The sequence below is a fragment of the Cyprinodon variegatus genome, unplaced genomic scaffold (genome assembly GCF_000732505.1).
Source record: "Cyprinodon variegatus isolate N-32 unplaced genomic scaffold, C_variegatus-1.0 Scaffold1122, whole genome shotgun sequence".
NCBI classification, from domain to species: domain Eukaryota; kingdom Metazoa; phylum Chordata; class Actinopteri; order Cyprinodontiformes; family Cyprinodontidae; genus Cyprinodon; species Cyprinodon variegatus.
Window position 1 is genome coordinate 201,199 of NW_015151575.1, and position 18,193 is coordinate 219,391.

General features: G+C 39.5%; 1 protein-coding gene across 2 annotated transcripts in view; it reads right to left on the bottom strand.

Annotated features, from left to right (window-relative positions):
• adcy5 (adenylate cyclase 5) overlaps positions 1–16,394 on the bottom strand; it is a 111,682-nt gene extending 95,288 nt beyond the window's left edge. Inside the window, exon 1 of one of the 2 annotated variants that reach the window (XM_015400590.1) lies at positions 14,428–16,394. In XM_015400590.1, the coding sequence (XP_015256076.1) occupies positions 14,428–15,390 (963 nt within the window). In that variant the 5' untranslated portion in view covers positions 15,391–16,394. The remainder of the gene's footprint in view (positions 1–14,427) is intronic. The other variant, XM_015400591.1, reaches the window with a different exon arrangement.
• Between the last annotated feature and the right edge of the window lie 1,799 nt (positions 16,395–18,193).

The window sequence follows — 18,193 nt, forward strand, 5'->3', positions numbered from 1 at the left end:
CTGCAGCCAGGCTCTTGAAAATTTGAGGTGCTGATTAAAAATGTTTCATATCAAAATTTAAACCTTTAATCAATGATTGTTTGAATACAATCCCATTAGGGCTGAAAATCCAAAATACTTTAAACTCAGCCAATAACATGACACCTTTTCAATTCTCAAGTCAAAATGCTTATTTAAAAACTTGCTTTGCAACAAAAACAAAAGGGAACAGCTCTTCATCACCACCTATAGATCAGCAAAACAAAGAACTGCTAAGAAGTTAAACATGTAGCCGTCACATAACGCTGAGACAGTCTAAATATAAGTTTAGGTTTTTAGGAAGATTTAGTTACATGGAGGAAATAAATGTTTAAATATAAATGTTTTTTATATTAATATCACAAACCTAACTTTAGCTGTGGCTTTCTGCTTGAGTGAAATACTAACCCTAACAGTAATTCCCACGCTAAATGAGACCACACAAATGATTGGAAGTTGTGGATGTATTACACACTAATTTACAATTCGCCCTAAAAATAATCTCTCTGTGAGTTACTATTTTACAATGGCAAACTAATTAATGCTAAGAAATGGCAGATAAGTGGAGCAGAGCAAAGAAGTCCCTTAGTGTTGCTCTGCTCGCTATGGTGAAAACACAAAGTGGAAAATATGCATTTATTTGAGATTGCACCATCAGCTCAATTTTCTTCCACTACACAAAAAAATAACTACTTAGAGAATATTTTAAACGGTTTTTCTATATTCTAAAAATCAGGCATTTTTTTCTTTTATTAAGAAACACTTGTTTTTTATTAATTTCATTGAAAATTGCAGTACCCTTTTAAAATCCATTTGACACTTTGGTGGAGCAAAGATTTTACTGCAGAGACTCAATTCAGACACAATATTGGTCACCTATGGAAAAAAAGGCACAGCAACTGTTTTAGCATGTCTACAAAGTTTGTGAAGAATAAATAAATAAATAATTGTAGACAAATAATTTAAAGCCATGTTACATTTAAGGGATTTCAATTTTTTTTTTATTTCCTAAACACCTTTAATTGAAAATTCTAGACTTTCCAAAAATTTGTTTATTTAGAAGCAAAACATTTTGGCGTGATACAAAAATATTGCATTGGGCACAATTAAGAATAAGAACTTGGACTTAAAGATCTTGGAAATTTTTTTTAAAGCATTTGGAAAAATGACAAAGGTAGGATATTTAAAATAGAAACAAAACAAAAAAATATACTGAAAATACTTTCCACTGATCCAGACTATAAACCAGGTTACTTTAGGTCCACGGCTGGAAGTACAAGGCACACTGGTGCTAAAAAAAAAAAAAAAATAATCGGTTGGTGTTCGAGACATACCATCTGTTGCTAAGATACAGGAACACGGGTTAGTTTTCTCAATCTGCAGCCGAATGCGTCAGCACCTGTTCACAGAAGTTATCCTCAGTTGGCCTGAATCTATGCCTTTAAGTAAAATACAGGAGCATCCTGCATTTGCAATGACAAATTTGAAAACTTCCATGGACAATAAAGACAAAGCATTGTGGAAAATATTTGTAAATGTTTGGAATCTGATTTATCAATCTAATCAGTACAGATTCAATTACAGAGTAAACCCCATTATGTAACAATGAGAACTGGGAGTCCAAAGGAAGATTAAAAGCATGTCGAGCATAAATGGGACAGGACTTGATAAGGTAGGTGAAGCAAGGTGGGTAAATATAAAAATAGATAATGTGGGCATCTGGTTTGAGTTTCCACACATTAAAAGCAACAAGCAGTACAATTAGGCAGCCAGAAACCCCATTACCACTGGAGCGCTGCCAACTGGGACTGGTCTGCTAACATTTCCCCTGGAAACTTGGAAAGGGGTGGAAGGACAATACATAAGAAAACATGAGGAACCAAGGTGGTCTACACCAATGTCAAGAGCTGCAAAAACGTGGTCAGTCAAAACATGATCGGTCATTAATTTTACACTACAGATTTAAATTGTGTTGGAAGGAAGAAAAAAAGAAAACTGATCACACACATCAAGTTAATATGTTTTCACATTCATTTTGAGGTCAAAGTGGGAATTAAATGGTAAGATTACCCAGATTAAAAGCAATAAGGAATTTGGCGTTAGAATTTACAAAAAATGTGAAGGCAAATAAAAAGCACCGGCTTGGTATTAAAAATATATTTTAAAATGATATAATTAAAGAATCATTCATAACTAATTTGGCTGCTCAGTGGAGCAGAGGGTAGCACTACTGCCTTACAGCAAGAAGGTTTAATTCCCTGCCTGGGATCTTTCTGCATGGAGTTTGCATGTTATCCCTGAGCATGGGTGGTTTCTCTCCGGGTACTCCGGCTTCCTCCCATAATCCAAAAACATGACCCGTTAATTGGCTTCTCTAAATTCTCCTTAGGTTTGAATGGTTGTTTGTCCTGTTTGTCTTGGTGTTGCTCTGCAATAGACTGGCAACCTGTCCAGGATGTACCCCGCCTCTCGCACGTAGACAGCTGGAGATGGACACCAGCACCGCTTGCGACCCCGCTTGGGATAAGCATGACGGAAAATGGATGTATGGATTATTTACTAATCTAGAGAGGTTTGCTACACCGTAATGAAAGTCTAAAATCCTAAAATTTTGACAGTAGTGTTTTCCTTTCTTTTTTTAGAAACAGAATATAAAAGGTAAAACTGAATAACTGCTTGTAAAGTTGTAATAACTCCGTATTTTATAATCATGCTTAAAATTCACTGAATGGATAAGCATTTGAATCTGCAAAAAATGCACTTTAGGAAATGCCCAAAAATATAATTTATAATGAAGAGCTTTGTTAGGAATCTCAAAAAAAAAAAAAAACTGACCGAAGAAGAGGAAATTTCTCAATGATGAGTAACAACTGATTTTTTTTTATTTAACAAAAACAGATTTTTATTCATAAACAGCAACAAGGAAACTAAACTGGACCACCCACCAGTAAAGTCCAAATTTTCCCAAGAGCAAACATCCCTTTCTACACTTCAGACAAGAAGGAGAAATAAACTGTAAAATAAGCATTAAACCAATCATTCAAGGTCATTTCAGCTGTATAAATCTCTGGTGTCCAATGACCTTTTTTTGCTTAGCATTATTACCACCCACCAGTACAGAACCGGGTATATGAACTGGGGAAGATATTAAAACAGCAGCATAGTGAGGAAAGAACAATAAATCCAGTAGTTTGTTCCCACATCAAAATGACAGTGTGGCTTCTGCTAAAAACACAAACAGATATAGGGTTACATACCATTAAAAAAAACAATTGTACTGAGCTGAAGAGTGAAACTCCAGGCTTTCCTCTAATTGACACATTCTTTGCAAGTTTAGAGTGCAGACGATCATTTGATAATTTGGACAATGTGATGCATCACTGAGTTTTTAAGACGTCATTTCAATAAAAGTTCTCTGGAAAAAAATGCACTCATTTCTTCCGTCTGGATTTCAAAAATGTGTGTTGAACAGATGAATGTGTGAAAAACCGCCTACGACTTTTAAAATTGTCACTTAAAATGTATGCCATAGGAAATTTAAGTTTTGATACCTTTATTAAAACTCCCGAACCAGCCAAGTCCTAGTTAAACTCAGCAACTTATTTCAGCATCACTGGAGATTCACAAACATTCACAGAAATGTATGCCCTGATCAGACTGATTTCATTCAAAACAGCAAATCACCTACACTCACTAGCCACTTTATTAGGTACACCTGTCCAACTGCTCGTTAACACTTAATTTCTAAGCAGCCAATCACATGGCGGCAACTCAGTGCATTTAGGCATGTAGACATGGTCAAGACAATCTCCTGCAGTTCAAGCCGAGCATCAGTATGGGGAAGAAAGGTGATTTGAGTGACTTTGAACGTGGCATGATTGTTGGTGCCAGAAGGGCTGATCTAAATATTTCAGAAACTGCTGATCTACTGGGATTTTCACGCACAACCATCTCTAGGGTTTACAGAGAATGGTCCGAAAAAGAAAAAACATCCAGTGAGCGGCAGTTCTGTGGGCGGAAATGCCTTGTTCATGCCAGAGGTCAGAGGAGAATGGCCAGACTGGTTCGAGCTGATAGAAGGGCAACAGTGACTCAAATAACCACCCGTTACAACCAAGGTGGGCAGAAGAGCATCTCTGAACGCACAGTACGTCGAACTTTGAGGCAGATGGGCTACAGCAGCAGAAGACCACAGCGGGTGCCACTCCTTTCAGCTAAGAACAGGAAAATATTTTCTTGGCACTCTTTGGGCCCCTTGGTACCAATTGAGCATCATTGCAATGCCACAGCCTACCTGAGTATTGTTGCTGACCATGTCCATCCCTTTATGACCACAATGTACCCAACTTCTGATGGCTACTTTCAGCAGGATAATGCGCCATGTCATAAAGCTGGAATCATCTCAGACTGGTTTCTTGAACATGACAATGAGTTCACTGTACTCAAATGGCCTCCACAGTCACCAGATCTCAATCCAATAGAGCATCTTTGGGATGTGGTGGAACGGGAGATTCGCATCATGGATGTGCAGCCGACAAATCTGCGGCAACTGTGTGATGCCATCATGTCAATATGGACCAAACTCCCTGAGGAATGCTTCCAGCACCTTGTTGAATCTATGCCATGAAGAATTGAGGCAGTTCTAAAGGCAAAAGGGGGTCCAACCCATTACTAGCATGGCATACCTAATAAAGTGGCCGGTGAGTGTATAACATGTATAACAGCAAAGCTGTTTCTCCTCAATTCGTATCTACTTAAAGAGGTTAAACCAAAAATCAAAGGTCTTTTAAAACCCTTTTTACTTTTAATTCTCGGCTGAAAAGTCTAAAAATACATAAAGCTGATGAGGTACCTCTCTACATGGCCTGGTAAGTTCATTCATAAATTACATTGGTAAGATAATTCAAAGTGCACATAAAGAAAGAAAAGCACATTGAGAAATAGAGGCAACTCAAATGATTAAAGAGAATAAAAGAGGATCATATATGAAAAGAGAATTATATACGAATAAAAAAACGCTTATACACGTCAACCACTGACTTTAGTTGACGCAACCTTTTCACGCATTTGAAGCATCAAAGCAGCGCCTCATGAGCTTCACAAGCAGCAGCTGCTGGCGTGGGAAAAACTGAATTTTAACTGCTGAACTCGCCACATCAACCAACACCTAAACTAATTAAAAATTTCGAACTCTGCCGGTGTAGGTACCAGATTGACTCGGGCTGCCAGATTGACTCGGGGGGCCTGCGCCTTTTGATGACGTCACAATACATAATTGTTTTAACGTTTGCACAATTGCGCAAAACATTTTGATTGGTCTGGACAGCTTACTAAAGTAATTATAGCGGGGTGTAGGTTTTATTCGAAACCGGGATTGCGGTTTGTAAACGGACAATTTTACGTAGAAATTCTCCATGGTCCCTGCGCCTTCCGATGTGGTCACTGAATTCGCCATGGGCCTTGCGCCTCCCGATGGCGTCACATTATGGCAACGCCACTCAAACAAACACACTGAGCCCGCGGTCTGCATTTGTAACGAGAATAAATTCAGGAGAATGAAGCTAAAGGGATACAAAAAATAAACCTGTAATATTACAAAAACAAAAATACTACGAATACAAAGTATATTCAGAGATTAAAGTCCCTCTGATACTGTTTAAGTGACTGAGAAACTGCAGATTTGCCACATTTAAGATGGCGGACGCTCTGACGCATCTCAGCATAGGCAGGCCCCCGAGTCAATCTGGCAGCCCGAGTCAATCTGGTACCTACACCGGCAAAATACGTTCGCTTTTATTATTCTGATGCTTGAGGTTTGGATTACGTACATGAAAAAAACGAACATCTCCCTCCAGCCGCCACGAACAGTAGTAGAAAACTCCTAAGAGGCATTCAGGCCAGAGGCTGCTGTTGCGGGGGATTTCCAGTGACAGCGCGCTGCTGGTGTACGGGGGTTTCGTGCTGGTCCGAAAGCAAAATAATATGTAAAGGGAGGATTGTAATCTTGATGAACCGACTGCAGAGATGAAGTTTTCAGGTGGACATTCTCACTAAAACTCATATTAAAACTACTTTTTACCCAGTAGCATACGAACTAAACACTGATTCTCCATTTTGGTTCTAATTGTTGTTATGCAAAGGAAATTAGAGCCAGGAAACCTAAGTGGTCTGGGTGGTTCATGTAATGGCAGCAAATTTAATGTATTTTCGGGCTAAGCCATTCAGTAATAGGAGTATTTTGAAGTCTATTCTCTGAGATACGGGGAGCCAGTGGAAGGTTGTTACAACTGGTGCTCCGCTTCCACAGTTTTAGTGAGGACGAGGGCAATCTAACCAATCACATACACACTTCTGTTTTTGTTGTCTGTTGTTTCTTTTGTTCTGACATTTGTGTTGTTTTTTTTTATTCAAAATATTTAAGGTAATTTAAAGGTTTAAAGTTCAGGTTACTGAATTGCACTTAGACTGAAGTCTAAACTTTGATTACCCCTCCCAGCAAAGAGGGGGTTCAACTGTGTTTCTTATAATGGTTTTCTGACACTGTCGTTTTGCATGCTTTATGTAACAGAGTCAACGACTTTTTCCAATTTAATCTCATCAATCTCCTGAATATTTTTCAAAAATTCTTTGATTTTTGATTCTTTGTTTACTCTAATTCCCTATGGGAAGGAAAGCAGAGAAAAATAAGCTATTAAACAATGAAGAATTACAGCTCCCAGAGCACATAAAGGTTCGAAGTGATGGAAATACTTCAATTTTCAGTCAAAGATTCCCTTCTAAATGAACATTTGGGAAAACTGCTCAGAGAGCGGGGAACTTTAAAATCTTTCCTTTTACTCGGGAATCAACCCACACTATGACCAGCCGTGAATAAAAACATACAAGCGTTTCCCAGAAGTCCTGCTTATTCATTGAGTGGGTGAGTAACTGCTAAGGCCTTTATACAGCTAAGGCAACATATTGTGAAAACAACAAAAACAACTAAATTACACATTGTTTTGAGACAACTATATAAAAATGTGTGTGTGTGTTTTTTTTTTGTCCAACTCCCCACAAGAAACAAAGGACAATCTAATTAGGGCTGATTCTGTTTCTCATACTGAATATGTAGATCTATACACATGTTTTTATAGAGATCAAAGGAAGAACATAACATATGCTGCAAATGGCTTCATACAAAACGCTAACCAATCCTCCAGTAACTTTATTTTGGTTTTATTGTCAAAAATTTCAGACTACCATCAGAAGTCTCAAACAACAAAACATCTATTTAGGTTATTTGAAACACAATTCAAACTAAACCTATACAAGACCACCACTTACAGCTAAAGCTATTCTCCTGTTTCATTCACACAAGTAATTCCAACCTTAAATCCCACTAAAAAGGAATTCTGTGTCTTTCTAATTACCCTGAGATTATAAACCTCCTAATTAACCTTGCTAATTCAACCTTCTCACAGTAAAACAACTGTAGCATCCACCAACGGCGCAACAATCAGTCTCCCTGTTGCTACAGTCAGATTATTTTGGCATGTTATTTTCTATATTAGGCATTGTGTTAAGGGTCAGACTAGGACTCCTACTTCATTCATCGAAAAGCAACATAAAAAAAAAGAAATGCTTGGTTAGATGATGGAATAAACAACAGTCTGTTTCATTGTATTGCTTCTTCAAGTTACATTAAACAGATGTATTCTTCAGTCAAAAATAAAGTTAACAGAATATGCAATCATGGTTTCAAAGCATTCAGTCTCAAAAAAGTAATCCAAAGCTAAATGGTGTGATAATAAAAAGAAACGGGCCATCATGCCTTATCTAATAAACACAATTATTAGAAAGCTTATTTACATCTCATTTTTGCACCATTGGGTTTAATAATTTATCTGTGCAACACCAGAAAAATAAATTAAATAGAGTCTTTCTGATGGCATAAGGAAGGATGAAAAATCTCTGACCAGCGGTTTGTGATCTTACCTGCAAGTTAAATTCTCCCCATCTTTGTTCACTAACAAAAACATTCATGACTGACCCAAAAACGAGTTGGACAATTACGTTGCTGTGCAACCGTTCAAGGCAAGAAGGTGAAGGAAAGCAGAGTCGCCGAGCACACAGCTCAACCAAAATAAAACCAGCAGCTCAGTAGCAGATGCTAACAAAGATCCACAATTTCGTTCTTCAAAGACGAACAGCAGGAGCGTCGCAGATGTAGGTTATGGTTTCTCATGGTGTCTGCTGCCATTTCATCGTTTACCATGATTGGCTTAAAGCAAACTTTGGTAGGCAGGTGGTAGGTGTTGCCTCATCCAATCAGCTCAGAAGGTTCTGGGTAATGTCCTTCATTTCCCGAACATTATGGATGGAAGGAGTCCTATTACCGATGTGTAGAATTAAACATGTAGTGCTAAACGTTACTGATCTGTCTTTAAAAGTTAATCTTTTGTGATTTTGAGATAAAGCCGATTCGGTTTCTACAGCAGAGCAATGATTAAAACACAGCACTACTACTAAAGGACGATTTTGGGGTGACCCAGTCAAAGTCTGGAATTAAATAGGATTAAAATGCTTTGCCATTACCTAAACAGGCTAAAAACACCAAAATATGTCAAAACTTTTCTGCTTATTGATTGTTTTAAGACACAGCGCCTTCACCCAGGGCCAGGATGAGGTTGGACAACTTTTCCCCCAGTTTGAAAACTGCTTTTTATTAGCTCAGCATATTTCTACCTGGTATTTAAATGTATTTGGCAATATTTAACCTTTAAATGATTCAAACAGGTAAAAAAATTACATCTGTGTGTTAATACTTTTTCCCAGCAATTACATTTCCTTTGTTTAACACACCCTGTCACATTCTTTAGGGAGGCCCTTGAATGCAAAAACCTTTCCCCTGCACATCAAGGCATTCCTATAAAAGGGCTATAAGTGCTGTGCTGTTAAAGCAAATGCTTATGAGCTCTACAGAGCCTGATAAAACTCTATAATGGTTCAGCAGCCAAAAAGCCAAACGTGCAAAATTTGCAGCTCATTTAGGAGTTAGGACAAAAATTATATATATAAAAAATACAGAGCCTAGCATGAGGATAATGACAATGAGCTGGAGAAAGTAAATTTTTCCATTATGTGTATCTTAACAAAAAAACAAACCCTATAAATTAAACCCATTTGCGTAACCTTTGTTAAAGATACAGCTAAGCTCCCTTAAGAAATGCTTATTAAAACAACACCAGGAGTATTGGGATGTTTTGACGTCTAGCAAAAGGAGAATAAAAACAAAATGTCCTCTTAAACCCCCCGGACTGGGATTTTTTTTTTTTTTTAAAGCAAGCAGTAGCAACACAAAGAAAAAGTACGAAGAAACAAATAGCTATTAAGCTTCCAAACTCCATCTTTTTGGAGTTTGGAAATCACCCTTAATGGCTGTTTATACTCATGCAGCAGTGCGTTTACTTTACTACTTATTTTTATGGCGACTTTTTACTTCTACTCAAATTTTTACACAAATATCTGTACTTTCTACTCCTTACATTTTAAAAAATTTGCTGTTACTTTAGTTTTGAATCATTTCAATGGAGTTACCGTTATTATTTTTCACATCATCAATACCAAATTCAATCTAATTGGATGGGAATCTACGTTGCATTTGATGCACCACTACAAGATGAATCGACAGATTCGGCAGTATTCATTCGTGGCAAATCATTGCAGCTTGGTGGCGGTGGCGTTAGCATAGTAGTATGGACGACGAGATGATTGAAAATGAACACAACGGAGATCTAGTCCTATTGGCAGACATCCATTTAAAATGTAGGCAACGGCATGAAAAAAGTGGTTTCTACTTTTACTTTTATACTTTAAGTAAATTTACAAGCCTGTACTTTGTTACTTTTACTTGAGTAAAGAAGTTTAATCAGTACTTCCACTTTTACCAGAGTATTTTTTAACACAAGTATCTGTACTTTTACTCAAGTACGGAAAGTGAGTTCTTTTGCAATCTCTGTACAGCCGAGGCGGTGAGGTAATAGAGGCAAGTTTGTGCGACAACGGAGGGACATGAGGGCGAAAAAAAGCGGGGATCCAGGTGGAAAAAGGGTCCCAGTCGTTTTCCACAATGGCAGTCATACAAACAAAACAAGCTTGTAAGGTACCAAACAGAAAATACGCATAGTGTAGAGTGGATGTAGATTTGACCATTTAGAGGCCTCCTTTCTGCAGCACTGTGGGTCACCTACAGGTTTGGAGAGGTGCACCAGAGTGTCTGCGGAAGGGACAGGGGCATATCTGCGTTAACTGCGACACACACGCAGACGACTTGGTTTCTGAGTATAAACCAGCCTTTAGGCCTGGGCTCATTGTAATAATCAAGGGTTCAAAACATCAAGGTTTTAAAACTTAAAATATGAGATCTTTTCAATAGTACAAGTTAAAGAGAAAATGACAGAGTGACAAAAGCCCACTGTTGCTGGGCACTGGCAGTCAGCTGGCCTAAAGAAGGCTACAGTGATTCTCCATTGCTTAATTGACAGCAGTTCAGGCATTGAAACTGGGGCTGAAACAATGAATAGTGATTAATCGAATATTGAAATAATCAACTAATTTAGTAATCGGTTAATTGTTAACTTGAGTATAGAGACTGTAAAACATGCCTTTAGCAGACAGAGCGACCCACTTAGATTAATAATTATACCAAAATAGTAAGAAAATATTAACATTTTGCATTTAAGAAAAAGAAAACTCTTTCATCTGTCAAAATGCTCTATCTAGAACTCCTCAAGTGGAAAAGTTTTATTTTCAACTGGTTTGATTTGGTAAAAAAAAAAAAAAAAAAAAAAAAATCTTCCCTAAGGAGCCTTTGCTGTCCGATAATCTATTAATCCAAAAATTCCGTAAAAAAAATCAAAAAATATCCACTGGACTTGCTTTACAAGATTTGAAGACGTTTCGCCACCTCTCCAGGAAGCTGGCGAAACATCTTCAAATCTTGTAAACCAAGTCCAGTGGATATTTTTTGATTTTTTACGGTATGACTATGACCTGGATGACTGAGAACCTTCATCAGCTTAATCCAAAAATAATCAACAGATTAATCGATTTGCAAAATAATCATTAGTTGCAGCCCTAATTTAAACCATCACTGTAAAACGTGTTTAAAATTTTGTTTATGATGAACCAATATTGTCCAGATTCTTCTTTACCATCCTCTGAGATTTAGCCTCTCACCTACCAAAAATAAACAACTGTCTATGGGATTAAAGGGTAGTTGGAGTGCTGGTATAGCCCCTAAACAACCAACCATTACTTTTATTATAGTATCACTGTTTTAACACAGCAGTTCAAAAGTAGCCCACTGAAATATTTCATAAGAAAATTTAGCAGCTAACACTTTGCTGAAGTTATGCACCTCTATAAATGTATGAAAGAAATGTAATACAATTAAGAGAAAATAGAATACTGTTTGGCACAAAGACTTTCCCCAACAATTTTGCTATTTGGAGGTTATACCGAGTTACTGAGGCCCCGTCCACACAAAGTCAAACCCTGGCCTAAACGCACAAATTTTTCACCAAACCAGCCTCTCATCCATACGAAGCCGGCGTTTCGGGGGTCTGTAAACGATCTTTTTTTTATTCAGCCTTCAGAGTGGGAAGATTTTGAAACGCCGTTTTCGCGTTTCCATCTTTAAGCTCTAACCGCATTTTTTTCTTACACGCATGCGTCATAGCGTAGCCTCTAAACACGCATGCGCCACACAGTATCACAACAACTATGGCGCCGTACTGTGTTGAATGGTTGCTGCTCATGCTACTCACCCTGCTGCCGGGCTTACAACAGAATCTTCTTCTTCTGGAATATCTCCAGGAAGAACAGAGCAATATCGACGACATAGTTCAGCACCTGAATTTGACTGAACCACGAAAATGGACCCGCAGGGGTTTTCCGGTTTGGTTGTTGTATAAATATTACTGCGCATGCCTAACATTTCGTTGCCTGTTTTCGCCTATTTTTGCTTTGGCACCACAGCGCCACTTACAGGCCTGGCATACATTTTGCAGCGTTTTCATGCATTCGTGTGGTCGATCACATTTATTTTACGTCTCCGTCTTTACGACAAACATTCTGGAAAATATTAGCGTTTCGTGTTCGTTTTGACTACGTGTGGACGGGGCCTGAGTTTCTTTCAAATTAATAAGTATTTTACGTGAAAAAAAAAAAAAAAAAAGAGGAAACCAGACATTTCATACACTGTATAAAAAGCCATTGTAGAATTGCCATTTAAAGTCTATGATAGGGTCAAACATTTAAGGTATCCTTTGTAAAGTTCCTCATAATAGTTTGCTCGAATTTTGGCCCATTCCTCCTGACAGAACAGTGTAACCAATGCCGGTGCAGAACTCCCAATACATAGATGAATTAAGTGATGGGGACTGTTGCATAACAACTCATTTATACTGCAGCCAGGACAGCTGCTGACGGTTGTAGCTAATATTTACAACATACCTTTTTATACAGCACCTTTAATAAGGTGTTGGCCGTTCTAATAAATGTATGATCTTATTAAGCCACTTCATAATTATTTGTGCTCTTTGCACAAATACTCTTTTTCCACTTCAAAATGTCTGGGCAGACATGCTGCTTTGGCATTACCACTATATTCTTTCCTGTTAACATCTATTTTATACCTTGTGCCCCAAATGCATGCCCAAAGCATAATGTTGCCTCTACTGTGCCTTCCAGCTGAGTGGTGTTCTCAGATTTTAATAACCCAGAGTGTATTTGGCAACTATAACCTTGTGTCTATGTTACCATTTGGAATTATGGCTTTTTCCACATCAAGCGGCTGAGAAATTACCAGAGGCATAAGCTGCCATTTTTGTTGCAATGGTAAAAAGAAACAAAATAAAATGGTTAAAAAGACAACGAGGATAATGCGCTTTAAAATAAAAGGTCACATTCTTTTTTTTAACCCGATGAAGGCAAATATGTGTAACACTAATCGGTTGTTTTGATCAAATTTTGATTCATCTGAAAAAACAGGCAGGTTATAACAGGCAAAGAGGGGAAAGAACATGTTATTGTCTTGTTTGGTCTGGGGTTGTTTTTTTTTTTTTCTATTCTGATCTCATGATACCATGACCAACTTTATCTTTAGTTGAAATCACAAAGAGTGTGAATGAAACCATTCATCCACAGATAATCAAATTAAGAGAATTCACAGCTCTCCATGTTAATCCACATATAGAAATATCCTAAACTAACTGAAGTTAAAAATGTGCTACCTCCACTGAATTCCTGCTAAGGTTAAACTAAACATTTAATATTTTCAGAACAAATGTCAAAACTCTGCTCACATCTGCATACATCCTCAAAAGTGACATAAGTGCTAATAATGAAAGAAAGCTTTCTGCTTTCAGACGACCGGTTTGGGGAGAAGAAGGTCATAGAAATTGATTACTTTTCCTCAAAAATTCACCTAATAGAAATTATCTGTTCTTCTTATAAAAAAAAAAAAATGACAATAGCTAAACTTCCATGTAATTTTCTTCTCGAGTTAAAGTCCAGATCTTCCCACCATACACCCTCTATATCCTTCCCAAGAAGAAAGGACCCTAGAACAGAAGACTGGAACAAACTTAAGTTTTATAAACAAGTGTTATCTTTATAAAAATGCTTAAGTAGCACACGGGGACAAAGATAAATCAAGTCTTGAATAAAAAAAGAAAACCAAGGACTAGTCTGATAAAAATCGAGTAAGATTTTAAAATCCAACTATAAAATGAGAAATATTTCATAAATATAAAACCCCTTCTTTCACATCTTTTTAAAAACTCTGCAAAGTAAAATCTTAATTCGATAATTACCCACAGGTTTGGAAGAAGGGTGATTCAAATGGGGCTAAAAAGCTGACTCAAGCAGGCAGTTAGGTACATTTTTAAGATGGTAAATTCACCTTGTAAATTCAGCAGTTCTCTACTTCCTTTAAGATAGGGCGATCACTTCTATGTTGTTTTTGACATAAACTCCCAAATGCATTTGTCTTTTCCAAATAATAACAACCTCTGCACTTTCTGCCAAGACTTCATATAAGAGTTCATATAACCAGAGAGAAACTGAAGTCTGTGTCCCTCAAACTGCTTGTCTAAGAAAGGCAGAACAGAAAAGTCAGTCATCTTCAACTTTCCAGTAACTTTTCTTAATTTTCTGCTTACTTTGGTGATTTTATCCCATAACTCCAAAGAAGCATCACTATACCACCCTAAAATAATTCATCTGCACCTATAAGCATCCTGTTCTTCACAACCTTTTGATCAAACTTTACATTAAGCGCATGACATTTACCAAATTGGAGGTTTCGGCTCATTTGCGTCTTTACGCATGACCGCGTAAAATTCAATCCGAGCACAATCCACGTACCTGTTTCCACAGAAAGTTGTCCACTCCGTTTAACATCCAAGAAATACACACGTGGATGGCGGAGAGAATAACCCCCGTGATGACAGCCGCCCGCATCCTGACGGGTAACAGGGTGTAGATGACATGGATGAAGAACACGGTCCACCAGATGCCCTCTGAGGCGCTCCTTGGCTGCACCAGCAGCACCCCGATCACCTGGATCACAATTACCAGCAGGATCACCACATAGCACACCACCCACATGTGGTCCTGGTGAAAAGAGTTCCTGTTGCAGACCACCATGAGCACCAGCGTGATGAAGATAGCCAGGGAAAACACCACCACGTAAGTGATTCTGGGAGCTCCGGAGCAGTGGAAGGCCAGCATCACGGTGAAAACCAGCACCAGGACTCCCATCAGCATCGTCAGGCTGCTCTGGTTGAGGCGGAAGAAGTAGCGCTGGTAGAGGCGCTCCAACTTCTCCGACTGGAACTTCTTGGATTTAAAAACGTGCATGACGCCGACGCAGCACGCCACAAGGGAGAAGTTCACCTCCGGCATGACCTCCTCCTCCTGCTCCCCCTTATCGCTCCGGGATTTGGCTCTCTGCTCCTCCAGACCCAGCTCCACGGACTTGGGTCTCACCTCGCCGCCGTCAGGACGCTTCCCAGACGCGAGGTTGCTGTTAACGCGGCTCTCCTCACCATGATCCTGCCAAGCCGAGCGGGACCTGAAGCTGACCCTGCTGCTGACTGTGGTGGAGGCTCGTCCGGGAGGCCGGCGCTCCGGATCCACATCCTCCGCCTCCTCCTCTTGCCTCCAGCGGCTGTTGGTGCGGGTGAGCTTCTTGCGCGGGGATCTGGCCGAGTATGGGCACCCGTTGGCCACAGAGTCAGCCTCTACCCATGCTGATCTGTGCTCGGTCCCTCCCCTCAACCCGGGAGCACCGACTCCTGGTGGGCTGACGCTGTTTGATCTGGACATTGTGGATGACGCAACAAATAAACAGATGCGCGCACACACCAAAAAAGTTTTGTTCCACCAAAAAGAAAAGAAAAGAAAGTCAGGACTATTTAGTCACAAAATGTCGCTTAAAATATCTTGTATGAACTGAAATGTTCATCATTGGGAACAAACTAAACGTCCTTGATGCATAAAAAAATCAGATCCCAACGTTTAAACGCAAATTTAATTATTTTATGGAGTAAACTTGGGGGGGATTAAAGGGGATTTAAAAAAAGAAGAAGGAGGAAATCAATTGTGCATGAAAAGTCACAGGGGAGAAGTGACGCTTGTTCCAGGTGGATTTGGCTCTACATCATTGGGCCCAATTAGAGCTCATCCATGGAGAGGTTGCACGGCAGCGCGCCTTCAAGATGGAATAAACGCATTACACAACTCAGAGGGTCCCTGGAGATCATAGCGCAGCACCATCAGTTATAGCGTGAATCCATTACACCCATCTGCGGATGTGATTCCTGTATTGCTGTGGTCGCCTTTGATGCGCATCGAAACAGAAAGCTGATTCCCATGTTGGCAGCTGCGATCTCCACGCACCTGTGCTCTTTAAACATCTCAGTCATGACGGCTGTAGGAGCCACACGTTTGGACAAAGCGATGCATCATCATCATCATCATCATCACGATCCTTTCACGCGGACTAGAGAGGAGAGCTGAGTCGATCCTGTTTCTCCTGTGGGAGTCTTGTTCTATTGCTCAGCATGTGTCACCGCGCCAGCAGTTCACCATCAGCCCCGAAGCGCAATCGATGACCAACAGCTGTCCATCACCGTTCAGATCCTCTGCAGAGGGAGACTCTTAAATGGCCCTGCAGCTGCAGACTCTTGGTGCGCAGCTGGAGAATGACGGGCGTTTGACGGAGCGTCCGCTCGGTGATAGATCGGGCATCCTAACCGCCTCGGTGTCCGATCAGAGCGTGGCATCACAAACAGATCCGCCGCTGATTGTCGCTCTGATGACCATTCAACCAAGTGTGCTTCCTGTGGCCCGCCTTTCCGTCGAGCTTTCATTGGAAAGCGGAAGAGGGTGAGTCACTCCTCAGCGGGTTTTCATTGGATCGCAGGCCGGTCGATCCCAGGCGGGGAGACTGCGCGACCCCCACGGACTCATTGGATGAGTGGGCGGGTCTGCGCCCACAGCTGGAAAAGCCCGAACACGCAAAGCACGCACGGACCAAGGGACCGATGTTCTCCTCTCTACAGCGGATTATTTTTACCCCTCAAAATCAACATCCCTGAAAAAAAATCAAGTATAATTAATTCAGTATAACTTACCATCAGAGGAGTGAAAACACGGGCGGTTCTAGACAGGGTCCAAAGGGGGCCAGGGCCCCTGTAGATCAAGTCCTGGCCCCTGTTATGGCCCCTATACTGAAGACATAATACTCAAAGAAATTCTAATGATAATATGCGCTGAAACAGACATGGTTACTGATAGATCCTTTGGATCTATTTCATTTTTTTCTTTACAAATTCTGTTTTATTAACTTTTTAAAAACATACAATCAGTGGTATTGAGATAGGATCCCAGTTTTCATATATAGTTTTTATTTTCAAAACAAATGTAAAAAAAATACTCAAATTTTTACAGCTGAATTTAACAGTTTTTCTTATTAAAGTCTAATTCAGATTTTATAGAAAACTGTAATTTCAACCTAAATTAAGTAAAAAAAAAAGTAAAATTCCTAAATTCTGAATGTATATTAACCTAATAAGACATTTAGAATTTTTATGAAACCTAGTAGAATAGAAATTTCACTTCATGCAGCAATTTTAATTTATTTGAATCCCTTGTCACTGAATCAGTGGCTCTACGGCATCGTCTGTCCTCTAAGTCTGTTTTAAAAATATGCCCACCGTCCATTGTTGTCACTTAGGCTCTCGGCTGCTCATCCCTGCAGTGGAAAAAATTAACTTTGGTTGATTGAGTTGAAGCAACTCTGTGTTAAAATGGCTTTACTGATATGGAATTAATTTGGATTACTTTTTCAACTGAAAGGCAACACTGTTATTATGTTCCCCCAACACTGCTGGTGAGACATTTAAAGTGTTCCCAAAAATGAAATGAAATCAGCTAGTCTGAAGTAAGGGGCTTTGAAAAATTTGCCAACCTTCCCAGGTATTGCAACCTTATTGAGTTCATCCCAAGAACAAGAATGTTGGTCAGCATTCTGACCAGATGTCTCACTGTGTGGTGTTGAGGCTGCAGCAGAGAAGATCATAAGTGCTCCTCTTCCCTCCATTAAAGACATTTAATCCCATATTTGCACTACCAATGGCTGATTTCACCTAGAACAATTTTCTTTAGTCTAAAATTGTATTATTTGACCACTAGTACAATGGACATGATTGGTGTAAACCAATTAGAGGAATGTAAACCTCATACGAAACACAAAGGTTGAATGGTCATAGTCTGGAAATGCTTTGCTGTAAAGCCAGGCATATACTGTGCAATATTTGCAATCGTTGCACGCAGCTACAACTCTGTACGATGAAACAGCAGGGTTTCTTCGTACAGTGTGAATTCACAGCTCACAATTTATGTTCGGCCCGACGCTCTGATGCGATCTGCCTGCTCACACTGTACGTCTAGAAAACACGTCGGACTCAGCTCTGCAGTGAGATGGAGCTGCTCTGTAGCTCTCTATCCTGAATCCAAACAAATAGAAGGGGGATATTAAGCTCACTATAGTGAACTGCGCTACCTCGGCAACTTGTGCAATTTTGTGCTGAGGGTCCTAGAAAGAAAGGGCAACGATGTATTTGGA